We start from the raw sequence: 20,499 nt of genomic DNA, 5'->3' as shown, positions 1-20,499 counted from the left end.
CCAAAACCAAGTATAATAAAAACAGTGGACAATATTATATTAAAGACAGTGGGGTAGGGGCACTAATTGATACCTGTAGAGACTAGAAGAAAAATATATTATAAGACATGGCAAAATAATTAGAGGCCTGCAGTAAATAAAACATAATTAAGTAGAGTGATGTCGATGAAGTGAGGAGGACAGCGAGTACAGAGAAGGGACAAGATGGCATAGATGATGAAAGTGTTGTAAGAGTGATTAGCCTGCAGATTGCTAATTAAGCAAATATCTCAACTGGCTACTTCCTTCAGCAAAGAGGAGAGAGAAAATTAATTTTTACATAATAGTAAATAAATATAGGAGTTGATGAGTTATATGTCTGATAGGGAGGTTGAAGTATAGTAATAGACATTTGTATTGAGACTGGTTGGATGCATTTAAATTAGGATCGGTTATTAATAGAGCCTGGCTGTCTTTGTCAGATTGAAAATAAGATTACTTGGTGGGAAAGAAAGAAAGAAAGAAAAAGACAACTAGAAAGAGACAAAAGTGAGGTCAAAAAGCTTGATAAGTAAAGAGAGAAAAAAAGACTAATTATTATTAGATGCAGATTACCCATGCAAGCCACCTGCCTGACTGCAGAGTGAAGGACGTAGTTTGATCATCACATCAATAGTAGCAACATCTATTTATGAAAATAAACTGGCAACAAAGCAGAGTGTGGAGAAAGGTCTGCCAAGTGAAGGTAAAAACAAATAGAGAAAGGTGAACTAAGTGAACCTTTTAAAGTACTTTGGTCATAAAAAGAAAAAGAGAGAGGCTTGAATGTAGTTTAAACGCTTAAGCAGTATTGGGGTGGGGAGAGGAGAGGAGGGGAGGGGGAGAGAGAGAGAGAGGAGAGTGTAATGACGATGACAACAACAGCAAACACAGCCAGTTACACACATGTAAACCTGTTAAGTCCAGAGGTAAATAATAACAAGCAGCAGCAGCCAGGTTGTGAACTTGTGACTCACCAATTGTGGTAACAATTCACATTTATAAGATAAAAGAAAAGACAATAAAAAAATTAAACCGTCTACCATTAAATCAAAACCAAAACTTATTCTGCTGTCAACAAAGACTGCTCTAGGTGGATGAGGGCCATGTTGTGATATAGCAAAGAATAAGGGTTCACTTGTTGGAGAAACTGTTCACAAAATACAAGCTCAGCTGACTTGTGAAAGCTGTGATTCAGATTAGGAAATGAATGGGAACTGCAGAAATAGAGTCAGAAAAGTATTAAATAATATAGAAGAAGAAAACAAAGAAAAATATTAAATAGATTAATAATGGAGTCAGAAATAAGAAGGCAGAAGATGACCATTGATCCATTTGTAACGGCATAAAACTAGAAATGAACTGATATATAAGGAAAAGTAGGAACCATATCAACCAAATGTTTTTGCTGTAAAAACAACTAATTACAATTCGACTAAACAGATTAATAAACGAAGGTAAAAAGATTAATAAAAGTATTTGTTATCAAATTTGAGAATCTCTCAGATTAACAATTTCATTCTAGAATTAGAAACTAGATTTTTTTTTTTAAATTTGTAAAAACGATATTTAAATGCTTCAGTAAGTAATGTTGTTGAATATATGGTGTTGTGGTGCTGGGGCAGTTTTTCGAAACTTACCAGGATGCCTGAACCCACCACACAATTTTAATTTCAAACTGTAAACCAGTTCTGTTTATGCAGGATATTTAAGACGGGGCATAAAGTAAACCTTGCAGTGACTTAACAATTTCAGACAGTAACCTACTAAAATGGTTGGCTCTGAGAGATTTCAGATTGGCATTGGTACTGAAATATTGGAGACAGAGTTACCTCACAAACTTTGCCATGTTCCTGAAATATGATAAGGTACTAATCTGAAACTTGACAAATATGGTGCATGTTATAAGCAGATAATGATTCCCAGCTAGTGTCAATATACTTTGATAATTTATTTTCCCCTTCAATTCATGCTGTGCCCTGTCTCTGGTAAACACACTAAGTATGAATGGCTCACTGCACAGAGCTATAATGATCTACCATGGGAAGTTTATAGTTCTGTAATTTATTTTACCAGCAATTTTCTTAGAATGTATTGTTAAACACAAATACTCTTCATACTCAGTATGTATCTCTCTTGGATAACCACTACATGATGATGATGATGCCATGTAGTTCCACATCAGCCCAGACTAAATAGACAAGACATTGCTGCCTTCTCTTCTTACAAACACACAAAGGACTACATTATTTCCAATCTCTTTCCTTTCTTTCTTTTTAAGACGGTAGAGGTTGATAGAGAGATTTAGCTGTGATTTCTAGCATGTAAAGTAATTGTCCACTACAGCCAATCCTTCCTTCTCAGACCAACACTCTTTTAAAATTCCCTTCAGTAGTCACAGCTCCTTCCTCTTGACCAAACCAATGTAAATGTTCCATCATTATCTTTGTGATTCTTCAAAGATATGACAGCAAACTGTGGCACATTATTGTCTCCCCTTCAACTTCACGCTAAAATAGATTACCACTATTAGAGATACTCAGCTTTAAAACTAATTGGTTCAACAGCATGCAAATTTATAAATTTAGGGAAACTATCAGACTTGGTTTTTCATGGAATGTGTATGTATATATATAGGAAAATGAAAAATAAGGCAGAATGCTAAACTGGAAGCATATTTTAATAAAGATTTCTAACTGGCTTTCATTGTGAAGCAAATTTTCAAGAAGAAGGAGAATGAAAATGTTTTTTTACAAAGAAGTACAAAATGAAGAAAATAATATATAAAAAAATAACTATACCAATACATTATATTGTCTTTGAGCTTTTGAAGTTCAATGGTAATTCATGTATATAATGGTTGGAAAAATAAGGATGCATAAGAATTGAGAGTTGTGTTAGGTTTAAAAAAAGGGTTAAAAGTTTGTGTTAAGCAGGAAGTGTGGTGTCAAAATAGGAAGTGTGTGTAAGGGGAGACAAATCTTTTTAGTTGGAGTTTTGAACTCTTTTTCAACAGGAAGTTTATGTCTGTTCCTAGAGAAATAAGGTCACTGAGGGGTATGTGTGTTAAGAAATGGTTGGAATTTCTCTATGAAAACATTCTCCTTGTTGATTCTATCTTGTGTCGAGATTCTGTCTTTACACTGATAGAAAGGAAATATAAGGAATTTAGGGTTTTTGTTTCTGGCGCAAGAGTCTATTTTTCATTTTCCTATTATTTCTCCACGTGCGGTTAACACAACCCCACTATTTACTGACTTATATATATATATATGTGTGTGTGTGTGTGTGTGTCATAGTCCTCCAGGGAATAACAGAGGAATTCAAGGCAGGATGCCCCTGGGAGCTCTTCTATGCTGATGACCTTGCTCTAATTGCTGAGTCACTATCAGAACTAGAGGAGAAGTTTCAGGTGTGGAAGCAAGGATTAGAATCAAAAAGGCCTTAGAGTTAGCCTAGCTAAAACCAAAGTCCTAATTTGAGTGAGAAAAAGAAAAAAAACAGTCAATGCATTGGTCGCTCTCTGACAGGTTTATGGTTGAGCCTGTGGCAGTTGAGACCTCCAGCATTCTTGGTCCGTGGGCCATTTCCCTGTTCACCACTAACAGGGGCAGAAATTGCTGTCTGCAAGTGTGAGCCCCACAAGTCAGAGTGGCTACTCCAGCACACTTCCCTTGCTATCATCTGGAGCAATGCCTCTTCCATTTTGTCTGCTAGTGCCATGAAAATTGTTTCTATATTGTGAGAGGAAGGTCTTTCATATTTGAGTAATACAACATCTCCATTACTTAAACTTAAGATAATGAAAGTCACCTAAGATAATGAAAGCTTTTGACCTGTTCCTTTCTCTTTAGACACACAACTTGAGAGAAGAGTGTTGTCTGTGCGTGTGCCTGAACAGGTGTATAAATTTGTATATGTTCCCAGGGTAGCGTTTCTCAACCAGTCAGTCCACATTTACAATAAACCAGTCACATCATTAAACTTATACTTTCCTTTCATTAAACCTCAAACAAAATTCAATAAAAACAACTACTTTTTTTCATTACCCAGACAAAGAATTTCCTTCATGTTTCAATATCAGTGGTATTTATTTTAAAATAACTGAAACTGACCTAACTCCAAAACCATTAGAAACATCTTTTTGTTTCTATTGGAAGATTTTTCTAATCATATTCAAGAAACAAATTTTAACCCTTTGGTTACTATATTTTTGTTGGAATACATTGCTTTTGTTTCACTCAATTTTGAAAATGAAGAAGAACTTAATAAAATAGATTCATCATTATTAAGCTGATGTCTGGAGCACAAATTAACATGAAATTTTTATGAAATGTTTTAATTTCGATCACTTGAAACATGGACTGTATGTCATAGAACCAGGTACAGTCTCAGGCAGGTTGGTATCAAAAGGGTTAAGAAGGAAATGTGCATGTACGTTTGTGGAGCTGTATATGCATGAGTATTGGGGGGGGGGGGGGAAGACACGCGCATGCGTGCGTGTGTAGAAATAAACCATCAAATGGACAAAGAGTGGACTGATTGAAATATAGTGTAAAGTACAGAATTAGGTCCCACAGTTTTCCATATTTAATTAATTAATTAACTTCCAAGGCTGAGTCCCCTGCCACATTTAGACCAGATTTAGTAATTTAGATAATGATTTAACCATAAGAGTAAAGATTTTAATTAACTAAGGACTTGCTACAATTTTGCCAGTGTCAACACCAAAAGTGAAGAACATACTGTTTAGGATAAAAAATATGAGAATGAAGCAATTCCATTTTTATAAACTTTGGTTTTTATGAGAATAACTTAACTCTTTCACTTTCAGCCCTGATTCTAAGTTTCAAAATTACCTAAAATCTACCCAAATTAAGCTGATGTCAACAGGCAAAAATTCCAACATAATTTTGGATAAACCTTTTGATTAACTCTTTTGATATCAACCTGTCCAAGACTACCCACAGGTTCAACGAAGCAAATTTCAGCTTTAACGTGATCTGAATTAAAAGTTCCAACAAAATTTTATTTTCATTTTTAAGTTGCTGTTTGGAACATAAATTATTTCAGTAAATTCTTCATTATTTTTAAAACTGTCTAAAACAAAAGCAGTACAGTTCTATATTTAAGAGATGAGGAATTATGTACATTATTTACATTATTTATATTTGACAGATATTTGTCCTCAGCTTGTTTGTTGCTAACACAACGTTTCAGCTGATATACCCTCCAGCCTTCATCAGGTGTCTAATAATAATAATAATAATGTCAAAAAATGAATTAAAATTTCATCAACATAATGGAACTGATGCTACTTTTCTCAACAATAAAGATTAGCCTTGAGACAATATGGTCACTCCACCTCCTAGAAATAACAGCTGAATCTCCCTTAAATCATATCTTGCCATCTTAAAAAGATGAGGATACAGTAGACAATACAGCTGTAAATATACAAAAAGATGTGACTGTCATGGATGGAACTTCATTGATCATAACTCTGCTCAATTAGGACTAGCCTAGGGCTAAAGAACAACACAGATTAGCCACTTATTGCTTTATGATAAGTACACATCTCCACAATCATTCAATCTGCTAGAAAGAACAACCAGATGTCCCTCAAATAGTACCATTCGTTTTAAATAAAAGACATTAAATAATGTAGTCCTAGATATACTATGCCTGAACAGAAAAGATGAATTGAGGCTGGAATGTCTTCAACTATAGGTATGTACCCTCAGACCTAACCTAGGGCTAAATAACAACCATAATTAGACATGATCTACATGAAAAAATGAAAGACCACCAAACAACTTTAGCTACCTCAGAGAAATAAGACCAAGGAATATATTACAAGAATGCTAATCTTCTAAATCACAGATGTAATTATTTTCACCCTAAAATGGATAAACACAATTATTCTTCCATATATTTATCTGTGTCAGGACAACATAAAAGAAAGAGATAACTTCAATAGTGTTATATTGCATATACCTTCATCGAAAAAAAACATCACCACTTGACGAAAAATGAAATAAAATAAATAAATGAAAAAACTTTGAAATAAATTTGTAAATTCATTAATCAAAGTAAAATTAGTAAGTTATTGAAAAAAAAAAAAAATTAACACCAAAACTAACCTTTTTAAATTTGCTGAAGGCACTGGGTGGGTATTGTCTACTGAGGGAATAATATCGCCTTAGGGTTTCCATCGTGGAAGTTAGGATTAGCAAGAAAATTAAATTCAACCAAAGACTTTCATCTGAATCCCATTCAAGTTAATTTTTCACTAAAGAACTTTAAGAAGATAGAGAAGCCAATGAGGTCTGTGAGTGTCAGAATGGTCATTAGAACTAAGAAATATCAACTGCAGCAACAGTTAGGAGGGGGGGGGCTTATTTATTTGTTTATATCTCAGCCAATGGAAAGGAAGTTTAACAAAATGAAGGTTAATTTCTTGAAAGCAGGATGTGATGTGAAAAATAATCTACATAGCACTCATTATCTGCTGCTAAAGAAAAGGAAATGTCAAGAACATGACAAGCTGATTTATAATTCAGTAACTCACCTTCTTAATCTTTCCGATAGTTCCTTGAGGTATCTCTTTCTTGTAATATTTCTTAAATCTACGCATTTCAGGCTTTGTCATGCCAACATTGATAAGATCTTCGTCTCGGACATATTTTAAGTGGGCCAGACTGGATATTTTCAGCTCATTCTTCAGAGCACTGTAATAGTGTTCGAGTTCAGCATCAATCAGAAAACCATAAAGTTCTTTGTTTAAAGCTGCCATGGTGAGCTGTTGATGTGGCCACCACTACTGCTGCTCTCTCACACTTGATTTATGAAAGTTTGGTTTACAAACTCATTGGTAGTCTGCAAGTAGAAATGGAAAAATGACATACTTTATTAAGAAACTAATATTAAGATATATAACTAATATTAATATTAAATATTTGATACTAAATATTTAATATACACAAACCTTTAAAACTGGTTTTCTCTTCCTCTTTACATCTCAAATGAATCTCAAATCAACAACTCGTACAAAATACTTTATACAACATGGCTTTATGTTTAACAAGTTCACTTTACAACCATATGGTTCTGGGTTCAATCCTTGGGAAAGTCTCATCGACCATGGTCTTGGGTAGACCAACATTTCCTGTGTGGGATTTGGTAGATGAAAACTGTAGAAACCCAAGTACCTGCATGCATGTGTGTGTGTTGTAAAATTTTTCTCTGACATAGATGGGTAAAAGATGCAGACATAAACAAGAAAAGCAAGAAACCAGTGCCTTCAAACTGAAATACCTTGTAGTATTTGTTCTGCCTCAGTTATACAGATACTCTTCTATCATTCTTGCCAAAGAAAATACAGTGCAACCCAGTGGTTGAAATATTGGAAATCCACAAGCAATGCTGATATTCCTAAGAAAGTATTCTATGAAACAAATTAAATAAGCACCATATCCTATCTTGAACATTAACTCCAGTAACCATCATGCAAGGTATCTCGTTGTCTAGCATTGCAACTTAGGAGGGGGGTAAAAATGAAGATTTAAAAAAAGGCAAAAACTGCATTTAAAATAATTGACTAATGCTCACTCTTTCTCTCTCTCTCACACACACACACGCACACAAAGAGCAGATGCCATAGACTTGGTATCAAATCCAGACAAACTTGTAGATGAAGAAGTTTTTTTTCATATTTCTAGGAATACACTTTAGTGTTTTCCAATGCCATTTCTAGGCCCCTGAGAGGATTTGTGTTAAGAATTTTGTTTAATATAGTGTATGTGTTACAAATATATTTTAACTATTCTCCAACAAAGAGATAAGTTATAAAAATAAGAAAATTTTCAGGAGGAAAAAATAAAAAATATAAAAAATAACTTGCAATATGAAAAGGGTTTAAAGATGCATCTCTTTTCTTTATTTATTTTAGTGTATCATGTAGCAAATAGATATCATGTAGCAACTACGTATCATGTAGCAAATAGGTTGGGATTAGTTGGTGAGTTCAGTTAAGTGTCAAACTTCCTGCCCTGCATATTTCAGTAATTAAAACAGAAAGGTCTTAGGTTAATTACCTGAGAATTTTTGCTGACGTTTGACCTTCTAAAAATACCTCAATTAAGTTCTGCTAGATCCAGGAGGTTCATATTATTATTATCTCTGCAGCTGATTCGCACATCTAAAAAGTCATCATCAACAACATCACAAATATAAAAAAAAAATATATAAACTCTTGCCTGTAAAATATAACAGATACAAACAACGTTAACCTGGTGACTACCGCTAAGAAATGACAGATTGCACTATAATATTAGAAATTGTCATCAGATTTGGTCTGTGGTAGATATTTAGAAAGAAAGGAAAAAAAACTGTCACTTCTTCAATTACAACAAGAAGTGTCGCAGTTGATTCAATTCAATCAATGGAACAGCCTGCTTGTAAAATTAACATGCACTCCACAAACACACATACCTTTAATGTAGTCCTCATGGAGATTCAGCATGACACAAAATGTGACCTTTGAAATACAGGTACAACTCATTTTTGCCAGCTGAGTGGATTGGAGCAACACAATATAAAGTGCCTTGCTCAAGGATACAACTCACCACTGGAAATCAAATTCATGACTTTACATGGGTCAAATACCCTAACCACTAAGCCACAAGACATTTAGAAACCCAGAAATAATCAGCAGCAATGCAAACCCCCACCCACCCCAAACCAGTCACATTTGTTTTCCAAATTTCCAAGGCTTTATTTTACTGATTCATTAACCATTTCATAACCATATTTTTGCTAAAATCCATTGCCTTTGTTTCCATAAATTTTGAAAATAATGAATTTAGGAGAACAGCTTTGTCATCCATACATCTATGTATATATGTTCAGCTCTTCCCGGCCACCACCAAAAGGTATCTCCTCCCACAAACTGACAAACTTGTTATCTCAAGAGATAAGGATTATCACAATTTTCACAAATTTCCTTTTTTCTTTTTCTTGTTTTTCTTCTTTTTTTTCCCTTTCTTATTCCAACCCTGTTCCTACTCTCTCAGAGAATTGTTCTGCTGTTATGCTTCCAGTCTACTATAGGGAGTCAAATACAAAAACGGTAAGATTGACACCAAACAAAACAGCTTATCACACAAGCCACGTTCCTTGTATACTAGAATCTGCAGTGTGTTTGCATGCATATACTGTTAACAGTAGGAGGTTTTTCTAAAGCCACATAACAGCTTCTCATGTGACTTTTGGTTAACAATGACCTGTGTTTGTTATTACATTTCAAATGAATGCAATAAGTTCTGTAGAACTGAGGTACAGAATAAGTCTGCATATGTCATACAGAACTAACAGATTATCCACACAGAGATGCCAGTAATATTGCTTAAGCATGAGGTAGTTTCCTCAAAATTATGGATGTAAATAGTAATGAACAAATTATATACATATATGTATATACTCCTTGTGTATAGGTTGCCATTTCCCCTTCCATGTTGGCTATCTCTGACGAGTGAATATTATATAACTGGTTTGTTGCCTAACACACCATTATATAATTTCACATGAAACCAATTGGCAAGATCAGCTGTAATATTGGCCTACACATCTAGCCAGCAGGACAAGGAATCAATCAAAAGCTGAAACAAAGTGAGGAATCACACAGTGACTAGTAGTGTATAACAACATCTGATAGTCTGATCAATACAGTGAGATATATATATATATATATATATATATATATATATATATATATATATATATATATATATATATATATATGTGTGTGTGTGTGTATATATATATATATATATATATATATATATATATAGATAGATAGATAGATAGATAAATAGATAGATATTAGCACAGGCATGGCTGTGTGGTTAAGAGGCTTATGCTGTTTTGAGTTCAGTCCCACCGTGTGGCACCTTGGACGTCACCTTGGGAAAGCGTCTTCTACAGCAGCCCTAGCCTTGTGAATGAATTTGGTAGATGAAAATTGTGTGGAAGCTTGTCATATATGTGTGCCTTTGTGTTTATCCCACACTGACTGCTTGACAACCAATGCTGGTTTGTTTGTGTCCCAGTAACTTTCAGCATAAGTATGGAAGTTAAGAATATGTACAGAGGTGAATTTGTTCAACTAAACCCTTCAAAGTAGTCCCTTGACCACTGTCCAAAGACTGAAATAACTAAAATATAACAAATGTGCGAGAGAGAGAGAGAGAGAGAGAGGGAGAGGGAGATAGATAGATAGAGAGAGAGAGAGAGAGAGAGAGAGAGAGAGAGAGAGAGAGAGAGAGAGAGAGAGAGAGAGAGAGAGAGAGAGAGAGAGAGAGAGAGATATAGATGGAAATATAAATCAACAAAACTTTGGTATATCTTGCTATGTTGGCAGCAAAATGAAGTTTTGAGAAACCTATTATACCATTTGGGAGTAATTTAGCACGTGTATGCGCGGGCATGCACACACACATGCACGTTAGTCGTAATAGTTTGTACAGACAGAAAGAGAGAGTACTCAATATGATAATCCAGAAGACTTTATTGTGATCTTCCAAGTAGAGGAATTCAATATTATGCACTTACTGCTCAAGATAGTTTCCCAAAGTACAAAGTCCATAATTTTGAATTCCTTAACTTGAACTCTGTTAGCATGTATAAGATAAATGGTGAAGTATATATAAAACAAGTGTATATAAAACATGTGAGGAAGTGGAGAAATTTATGAATGAATAATTGAATGAATGAAAAACGGGAAAAAAAAAAAATTAATAAAAACTGTTATGCTTAAAGTTCACTAGTTTAAGTAGAAGAATCTCTTTAACAGAGAACCATGATGACTGTCCTTTGGTATTTGCCAGATAAATAAATATGTCCCAACACTGAATAGTGGCAGAAAACAGAGTGAGGAGGAAGGTCAAGGTTTGTTAATGAAGTATGTGATACTGGCTCAGTCTCAATCTAGAAATCTGTAGACTATGTAATGAAGGGTGAAGGGGAAGGGAAGTAATGAGAGAGAGAGAGAGAGAGAGAGAGAGAGCAAGAGATTTTCTTCTAATAAGAAATATGTTTTATGCGTGAGGAAATTAAGATTAGACAGCTTACTTTCAGAATCAACAGTTTCAACTACAGAAAATAAATGGTAAAAATGTTGCTATCAGCAGTGGTGGTGGCGACGGTGGCATAATGAAGACAAAATGGTGGTGAAGATGGTAGCAAGGGTGCCAGGAGCGATAGGGATGTTAGGGAGTAACAATTAGCAATTACAACTCTCCACTCATTAAAAGATGCAGAGAATTATTATTATTATTATTATTATTATTCAGTAGTCTTATTTTTATAACATGCTTTCACTTCACTACCGAGCGCAGCTCTGTGTGTCTTGGGTATGTGCTGTGGTTTGCTGTGATGCTCTTATGGTTACTGTATTGAATATGTTTTGCGTAGGATGTGTGCAGTGCCCAGTAATGCAATTTTCTGTATGTTGTATATATTTGTAAGTCCTGGTGTTTTTGTTATGTATTTGTCTGAATATTTTTTTATCATACCTAATGTGCCTACTATGATAGGAATTGTTTCTGTTTTTAGATTCCACATTCAAGCTACCTCTTTTTCCAGGTCTTTGCATTTTGAAAGTTTCTCCATTTCTTTTAGAGAAATGTTGTCATCTGCTGGTATTAATACATCAATTAGAAAGCATTTTTTTCCTTCATCATCTCTGACAACTATATCTGGTCTATTGGCCTTAATTTCTCTATCTGTATATATTGGCATACCCCAGAGTATGGTTGTTTTCTCGCTTTCTGTGACCTTTTCTGGCGTGTGCTTATACCATCTTTTTTCTGTTATTCCATAGTGTTGGCATAGCTTCCAGTGTATGTAGGTCCCAACTCTGTCGTGTCTGTGAATATACTCCTTCTTATCCAGGACTGGGCAACCAGAGATAATATGATTTATTGTTTCTTGTCCATCTCCACATATTCTGCAGTTACTTGTTATGTTTCTTTTCATTACAAATTTTTGGTAATTTCTGGTGAGGAGTCTTTGGTTTTGTGCTGCAATTAAAAATCATTCAGTCTCTGCTTTGAGTCCTTTTATTATTATTATTATTATTATTATTATTATTATTATATCATTTAAGCCACATAGCACATCTCTCATATATAATGTAAATGTATATACATATATATACACATACAAATATATGCAGTATGTGTGTGTGTGTGTGTGTGTGTGTGTGTGTGTGTGTGTGTGTGTGTGTGTGGTTATAATAGTCTCACCTCAGACTGTTTGGCCATGTTGCTTGATTTCCCAAGTTAGGCCCTGCTTTCTATGTCCTCATCAAGGAGGGTCTGGCTGGGATGACAGCTCATGTTGGTCGACCACATGCCACATGGTGACAACATGTGGCATGAGACAGAATCTCACAGAGATGGAAACTGATTGATACCCTGCCTCAACAGGCTGCCCAAGAGGACTAAGGAATAAAGCAAGAGATAGTGAATGCAGCAATGCATTGCAACACACTGCAATGGGGGGGGGCATTCCCTCTCACTTAGCCTGGCTCTAAGTGTTCTAGGTGTAGACATGGCTGTGTGGTTAAGGAATCTGCTTCAGAGACACGAGGTCCTAGAGTTGATATCAATACATAGCACCCCATCAGTAAATGTTCAGTTGTAATTCTTAAACTTACTTTAAAATAATATGGGAACTTTATTTTAATACACACACACACATTCGTGTGTGTGTGTGTGTGTGTGTGTGTGTGTGTGTGTGTGTGTGTGTGAAGAGAGAGAGATTTGAAATTAGAAGTAAGAAATCATATTTGCCACTGGATTTCGTTGTAATTGTGCACATGTGTGTGGGTGTGTGTGTGAGAGAGAGAGAGAGAGAGAGAGAGAGAGAGAGTGATGCGGTGACATTGAAGAAAGAAAGAAATGAAGTACTATAACAATACTGTCCAGACCACCATCATCCATATCATCATCATCATCATCATCATAATAATCATCATCATGAAGTAAGCCCTTACAAACAGGTAATCAGATTAAGCTGACATATAAAGCAGCAGCTGTCAGAAAAGGCCACCATCTTAATGTGAGGCGGGACAATTGGGTTAATTATGTACCCTATTGGATGAATGAGTCAGTGGATTGGATCTAATTATTTATTTAAAGCAAAGGGTTAAGGATTAAATTATTTTCCTTATTTAACATTTAACCCCTTCACTTGTGTATGTATGCAAACCCACACGCGTGTTGTGTGTGCACGCACCTGCATATGTAATCATCACTTAACGTCCATGTTCCATGCTGGCATGGGTTGGATAGTTTTACAGGATCCAATACATCCAAGGATTGCATCATGTCTGCTTTGGCATGGTTTCTACGGCTGGATGCCTTTTTAACACCATCCACTTTACAGTATAAATGAATTCTCTCTCTCTCTCTCTCTCTCTCTCTCCCTCTCTCACACACACCTGTGCTCATAAGCTAAATGCTTATTATAGAAAAGAAATTTGTGGCTGTTAATTATTTCAGGGCCTAAAATGTCATTTGACTTTTTAAAAGGACCTAACATTCCTGTAATTTTAACTAAGTTACAATAATAAAGATTTATTGTTCTCTAAATAATTCCGCATTTTCTTTTTTTTTTTTTTTGCAGTAAGCAAACATCTCCAAACTGTCTCCAGTTTCCAATGATGGCCATCACCATTAGAAATTTCAATATACACTCTGTGCATCAGGGAAATGTTTATTTAGTAAATTTATGCTTTTTTTTTTTTAATCTGTTTTATTTTGTGCATTGAGAGTAAAAAATAAACAGACAGAATAAAAGCTACATTGCCTCCCTCATAATGCTGACATAATTTCGAATCTTCCTGGTAGCTGGCAACTAATCCCAAACCTGAAGCATTTCATTAAGAATGTTTACAGGAAACACTTCATTCAATCAAAAACAGCAGAGGGAGATGGGTATGCTATGCTTTCATCTACAGTTTTCTCTTTCCTCTTCCTTCACCTCACACTTGGTTTAGCACCATCTTGGTTAAGTCAGGTTGAGGGAAATATTTCAATGTTTACACAAGATGGGATTCCTGATAAAATACACAGAGCCAAATATATAACACATCAAACTAATGTAACAGTAATAAAAATCACACACACACACACACACACACACACACACACACACACAAACTAAAACAATAATAAAAAAACAATATCACTGAACGAATTAATGAAAATTGCTTAATTATTCAGAAATCTTTTCTCAATACCTTCAAAAGTTTCTCAAAGTTAGAGGAACTTATTTTGAAGAACAACTAAAACATAAACCAGAAAAAGGGAAAATATTGCTGTCAAAATATCAACTTTTCTTTTTCTAAAATGCTTAGCAAGATCTTTCAGCTGTTGGCTTGTAGAGTCCATGACAGCAATAGGCTATAAAAATAGAATGCATTTAGGTATTTGGAATATTCTGACAATTTTTTCAAAGTTTATATCAAAATGGTGGAGGTCACAGACCCTGCCAAACAAACAAACTCGTATGTCATGTAAGGAGAGAATTATATAGATAAGTGGATATGAATAACTTAAAGCGGACTTAAAATGAAAACTTAACGTAAAGACATTTTACGACATCAGTTTTGAAAATTCAATAATAGCATTCAGAATTATTCACTGCTCTCTCTCTCTCTCTGTAATATAACTGGTGCAACAAAAAAGGCACCCAGTGCACTCTGTAAGGTCATCAACATTTGGAAGGGCATCCAGTTGTAGAGAGCAGACAGAGGAGTGTGGTCGGCCCCACCCCCCACCTATCAGATCCTGTCAAACCATCCAACACATACCAGCATAGAAGATGCATAAAGGGTAGATTGCATGATGCTTGTATACAAAATTTGGCACTACATGGTAGCCAGATATGGGCCTTGAATGCGGAAGATTTGCAAATACTAGTAAGAAATGAAGCAAGTATGCTTCAGTGGATCTGTAATGTTAATGTGCATGGACGATGGAGTAGAAATAAGTTGAAAGAAGAAGTGGATGTAAGAGGAATCAGCTGTAGGTTGCAACAGAGACAACTGCATGGAGGGGAATGGGTCAGTGACATACGCATGGAAGATAACAGCTGCATAAAGACGAATTAATCACAAAACTGCATCCATAAAGTAGGGAGAATGGGAGAAAAGATGAAATGAAGTGGTGAAGACTCAGTCCTCTGAATGAAGAGGACAAAGAGGTCACTACAAGTGACAAAATACTGTGTTGGAATACACCCAGCCAACCCAAGCAACCACTGTAAACACAGACATAAATATGATGATAGAATTTTGGGTGTATCTCTGTCCATTTTGCTTCTAACACTCAGTTTCCAATCATACCACATGTGTAGAGACAGTGACATATTGGGTCTTTTAATCCCCACCTTAACACCATCCAACTGAATTTGTTCCTTATTAATCCTTCTTCAATTACTCTCTCTCTCTCTCTCTCTCTCTCTCTCTCTCTCTCTCTCTCTCTCTCTCTCTCTCTCTCTCTCTCTCTCTCTCTCTCTCACTTCTTCCTCTATCAGTCACTATGGACATCCATCATTCTCTCTCTTCATCTTTCTTCCCCTCTCTCTCCTATCACTCAACCATCATGTAGCCACCAATCATTCTCACTCTCCATTTTCCATTAGTCAATCTTCTATCACTCTCTCAGTAATCTTTCTATTCAATCACCTTACCAACAACCCTTGTCTAGTCACCACCTCTCTTCCATCACCCTTTCATTCCTATCATCCTAGTTCTCTTGTCATCCACAGAGAAAAGTTGTAAAAGACAGAAAACATTGAAGTTATTTCTTTTTTTTTTTTTTTTTACAAAAAAATAATCAATTCGGTCTCCCCCTGTTAATTAGCCACATCTCATTTACCTCTAAAACACATCACCAGAATATATGTCTCCTCAAGAATCCCAATACTGGAATCAATGCGGTACCAAACTTCCAGTCAATACTCACAGTTTCTAATCACAGCTGGAAGGAAGCAGAGCAGATGAGAAGAGAGACAAAACAACTTCCATTTCTGCTACAAGTGGAGCACCGAAGTGGAAAGTAACAAGTGCTCTGGAAATCAGAAGACTGGAATCAAATTCTATTTATATTGCATTTCCTTGCAAAAGAGTTTAATTTTCAATAGACAGCATCAAATACACAAGAGTGTGTGTATGCGTGTGCATGCATGGACGTGTGTGAGAGAGAGAGAGAGAGAGAGAGAGAGAGAGAGAGTGTGTGTGTGTGTGTGTGTGTGTGTGTGTGAGTGCACACACACACACACACACACATATATATAATTTCATCCGATATAAAAGCACACTTGTAGTAAGAAGTCCCAAGATGATCAAATCAACAAGAACCGAACATAAACAAGGTTACACCTAAAGCTAGTTTATTATTGCATTATACACCAGGAAACAAAATCATTGTAATAATTACTTTATGGCTCCCAGAATAGGTTCTTCCTTCAGAGCTTGTGGAAGCCTTTAAGTTGTGCAACAATGAGACTGGCAAAATTTAATGTCATTAATAATATTCCATTTCCATAAAGCAGAACAAGTTTGCAGATACAATGGAACAAACAGGTTAAATGTTGTGCTGTCTTCAGTCTTGTCCATCTGTATTCTGACTTTGAAGCCCATCATGATCAACTTTATCTTTCATCCCTGAAGCATTGATGAAATAACTGTAATATACTGAGGGTTAATTCTATTAGCTACACCACCTCCTCATTTTATACTAAAGTGGTATGGTGCCTAAGTTAGAAATCAATATTTTCCCCAAAATAAAAATGGTTAACAACACTTGCTCACAGAGTTCAAAGAATGTAGCAAATGTAGAAGAAATATTGCTGACAATCAATGGAAAAATAATAGAATTACTAACATTTGTTTGAAACATTTCAGAAAATATCTCAGCTTTTCTCCTTAATTGTTAAATTTTATTTGTATGAAAAAAGATGTCCGAAATTTTAAACATTTACACTTCATTCACACATTAGAGCAACTACTTTTTCTATCTGGATGATCATTCTCCTATCGGTAAGAAACTCTCAAGAGACAGCTGAACAGTAGAAGGTCTTCAGAGGAGAAAACCCCCTCAGGCAAGTGTTTCAGCCTTTAGGGGTCAGGGTCACATTCACATCATGATTCTTCCACTGATACTTTTTAACCACTTGAATATCAGAGACCTGTGGACTTTTAGGTCAGGAATGCCAGGTGAGTGGACCAATATCCTTACATAAAGCAAAGGGTCTGAACCTATAGCTCAAAGTATTATTCTGAAAAAGCTGCAAAGACAAATTCTTTTTCTTTTGAAATATTTAACCATTACTGAACTGTACTGCTTGTGTAAAACTAGGGATGCCACTGAACCTACCTAGCTGACTGCACCTCCCTGCCCCACCATCTGCTTAACAGGGAAAGATATTGGGCCTAATTCTACCAATGTCATCCAGTTCAAAACTTAAGTATAAGAGATTACATTAGATTTGTTTGTACTTGATACACCCTTCCATCATTTATTCTTACCATTGTCCACTTCTATTCTTTCCCTCCTCCTCATCCTCCTCTATTGCCCTCTCACCCCCCCCCCATCATACTTTTGATCTTTTTCCCCCACTCATTCATGTTTTTCTGATACTGACTTCATTTACTATTCACTTTCTCTGTCATGCTGCCTTGACCAAATGAATATCATAGAGCAGTGGGGACTCTTTACTCCTAAGGAGTACAAGCCAACTCCACTAGTGCTGGTGCCATGATGAAATATGTCCATCAGGCCTCACAGAGTGTACTGAATGCAATGTAGTTCTGGATATATTGGTTGAAAATAAGATAGTTTGAAGAGAATTTGGCTGCCATATATAGCAACCATGTGCAGGCTCCTTCATTAGTTCACCCCTCCCCTTATCTTGATCTCCCAACCATGAGTCTAAAAAAAAATTAAACAAAAAACAAAAAGAAAATATAGATACTTCTCTCAACCTAACAAATAAGTCATCAAGTCTGACTAAAATATAAAAAATTAAAAGGCAAGGCAACTCTCAAAATGATTAAGGAAGGGTTTGGCTGAAGAAGGCATGGAAGAAATATAGTTAAGTAGACGAGGTAAGTAGGTTTGATTTTTGTTTAAAGTGATTTCAGTGCACTTAGTGTGTTTCCTCCTACCTTATGGGTTTCCACCATAACCAGGGGAGGGATAGGCTACCCCAGACTAGTTTGTTGTCTATGATACACTTACATAATGAGGAAGTTTTTAGAGGTGACCCACAGACCCATTGAACGGTCATGGGAATTTTTATTTAGGAAAAGCAGACATGACTGTGTGATAAACCCTTTCACCATAAAATAAAATCCCCTGGTTGTTCCAGGAACTATGTTGAATGTCTACCAAAAAATAGAATTGATATCTTCTCCTAGTCACGTTGCCTCAATAAACTTGACACATCTCAGCAAAATATAGTTAGAAACATGACATTCCTCAACAAAAGAACAGATTGGTATATAAAACTTCTTTCCTCAGCAAAACAGTAAAGAGGTTCACTTCCCGACCATGTGATTTCAGGTCCAGTCCCAACATGCAGTATGTCAGGCAAGTGTCTTCTACTATAACTCTAGGTCAAATAAAACCTTGTGAGTATATTTGGTAAACATAATCTAAAAAGAAGCTTTGTGAGTGTGTGTGTGTGTGTGTGTGTGTGAGTGTGTGCGCGTGTGTGTTCCTTTACATCTGCGCTCGTTTAGATGCAAGTCATAACTTTCAAGTGGTGTTGTCACTTCTGTCAATAAACAATCTGCTCGCTTCGAGCCTTCAAAGCTGTCTGAAATGAGAGATCCCTTACTTGAAAAACAAGTGGTAGCATCAGGAAGGGTATCTGGCTGGAAAACAATGCCTCAATAACACATTCGTCTAACCCATGCTAACATGGAAAAAGAGATGTAAAAAAATAAGAAAGAAAGAAGCATCCAGATGTAAATTTTTTTAATATAGTTTCATTCACATCAGTACTTTACTTTAGCAACCCCAGAGGAATGTAGGCGAAACACAACTCTGCTGGGATTTGAACTTAGAATGTAAGGAGCTGTTACTAAATAGTACAAAGTATTTTGTCTGATGCCACGAATCACTGTAGACTTTCTTTTTTTTTAAACAAATATCCACTTTTTGTTCAAAACCATTGAACCAGCAAAAGGGAAGTGCATATATGAGGTTGTGTGTGTGTGTGTGCGTGTGTGCGTGTGTATTTGTGTGTGTGTGAATGAAAGAGAGAGAGAGAGAGAGAGAGAGAGAGAGAGAGAGAGAGAGAGAGAGAGAGAGAGAGAGAGAGAGAGAGAGAGAGAGAGAGAGAGAGAAAGAGAGAGAGAGAGAGAGAGAGATTTTAAGTAAATTAGTTTTATAATAGTGTTTATGTCTTTCGGAAAGCGATCCTTCCCCAGCAGGTAACCTGCCATATACACGTCTCAGATAACCTTCTCCATAACCAAAAGATAACAGTCATAACAATCCCCTTCACTTCTGATACTCAATGGGAAGTGTTTTTGTTGGGGTTTTTTAAATAACTTTCCCTACTTTGGGGAATACGAGTCGTTGCGGAGGGAGGGGGGCCGGCGAAGCAAGATCCACGTAAAGTTGACAGTTGTTAGTTTATTAGGTTAATACGGACATAATCTGAGCAACGTTAAAAAGAAATAAAAACTCCTTTTGACACGCAGCTTTTCCTCATAATTTTTAATTATCAAATTACTAGAGCTAAATTACAATTAAAATGTTTCATTCAGAACTCTCTCTCTCTCTCACACACACACTTTCTCTTCCTCTCTTTACGCACACAAGAAAGAGAGCGACCTATTAAGTTGATCGGAGTTATCTCCCTTACAACAGTCACGCTCTCTGAAATGTAAAATATTTTCCCTAGGGGAAAACAAGCGAACAGCAAAATGCTGCTAGAAATAGCAACCAAATCTCCCTTACTATCTCATAGCCATAAAACACGAAGGAACAAATCAGGATAGACATGGATCTAAGCAATAACACAGCCAGGATGTCTGCATACGGTCCCTGGCCCTGCTAGAAATAGGAGTCAAATTTCCATTATAAATTAGATAGAAATGAGGACATTTTTTTAAATCCAATTCATGACAAAACATATTTGCAGTTTTATGTGCTACAACAAATCTGCCGATAGTGATGTTGGCAGCGGCGATGAAGGTGGTGGTTAGGGTTAGGGTTATAATAAAAATGCAAAAGAACCAAAACTAATCAAATGAACGGATTAGAACAACAATCTGTTTGGGAATATGGTTTTGAGCCATTGATGATTGAGGGATAGCAGATCTAAGCAGACAGTTTAGACCAATTTTACAGATTATTATTATTGTTATTACTATTATTATTATTATATATATATATATAT

The 20,499-nt window shown here is 35.8% G+C and overlaps 1 protein-coding gene across 7 annotated transcripts in view; it reads right to left on the bottom strand.

The window, feature by feature from the left end:
- LOC106884484 (activated Cdc42 kinase-like) overlaps positions 1–20,499 on the bottom strand; it is a 244,007-nt gene that overhangs the window by 96,032 nt on the left and 127,476 nt on the right. For all 7 annotated transcript variants that reach the window (XM_052972235.1, XM_052972233.1, XM_052972237.1 and 4 more), the window contains one exon: positions 6,587–6,894. In XM_052972235.1, the coding sequence (XP_052828195.1) occupies positions 6,587–6,811 (225 nt within the window). In that variant the 5' untranslated portion in view covers positions 6,812–6,894. The remainder of the gene's footprint in view (positions 1–6,586; positions 6,895–20,499) is intronic.

The sequence above is a fragment of the Octopus bimaculoides genome, chromosome 12 (genome assembly GCF_001194135.2).
Source record: "Octopus bimaculoides isolate UCB-OBI-ISO-001 chromosome 12, ASM119413v2, whole genome shotgun sequence".
NCBI classification, from domain to species: domain Eukaryota; kingdom Metazoa; phylum Mollusca; class Cephalopoda; order Octopoda; family Octopodidae; genus Octopus; species Octopus bimaculoides.
This window is presented reverse-complemented; position numbering and strand designations above follow the sequence as displayed.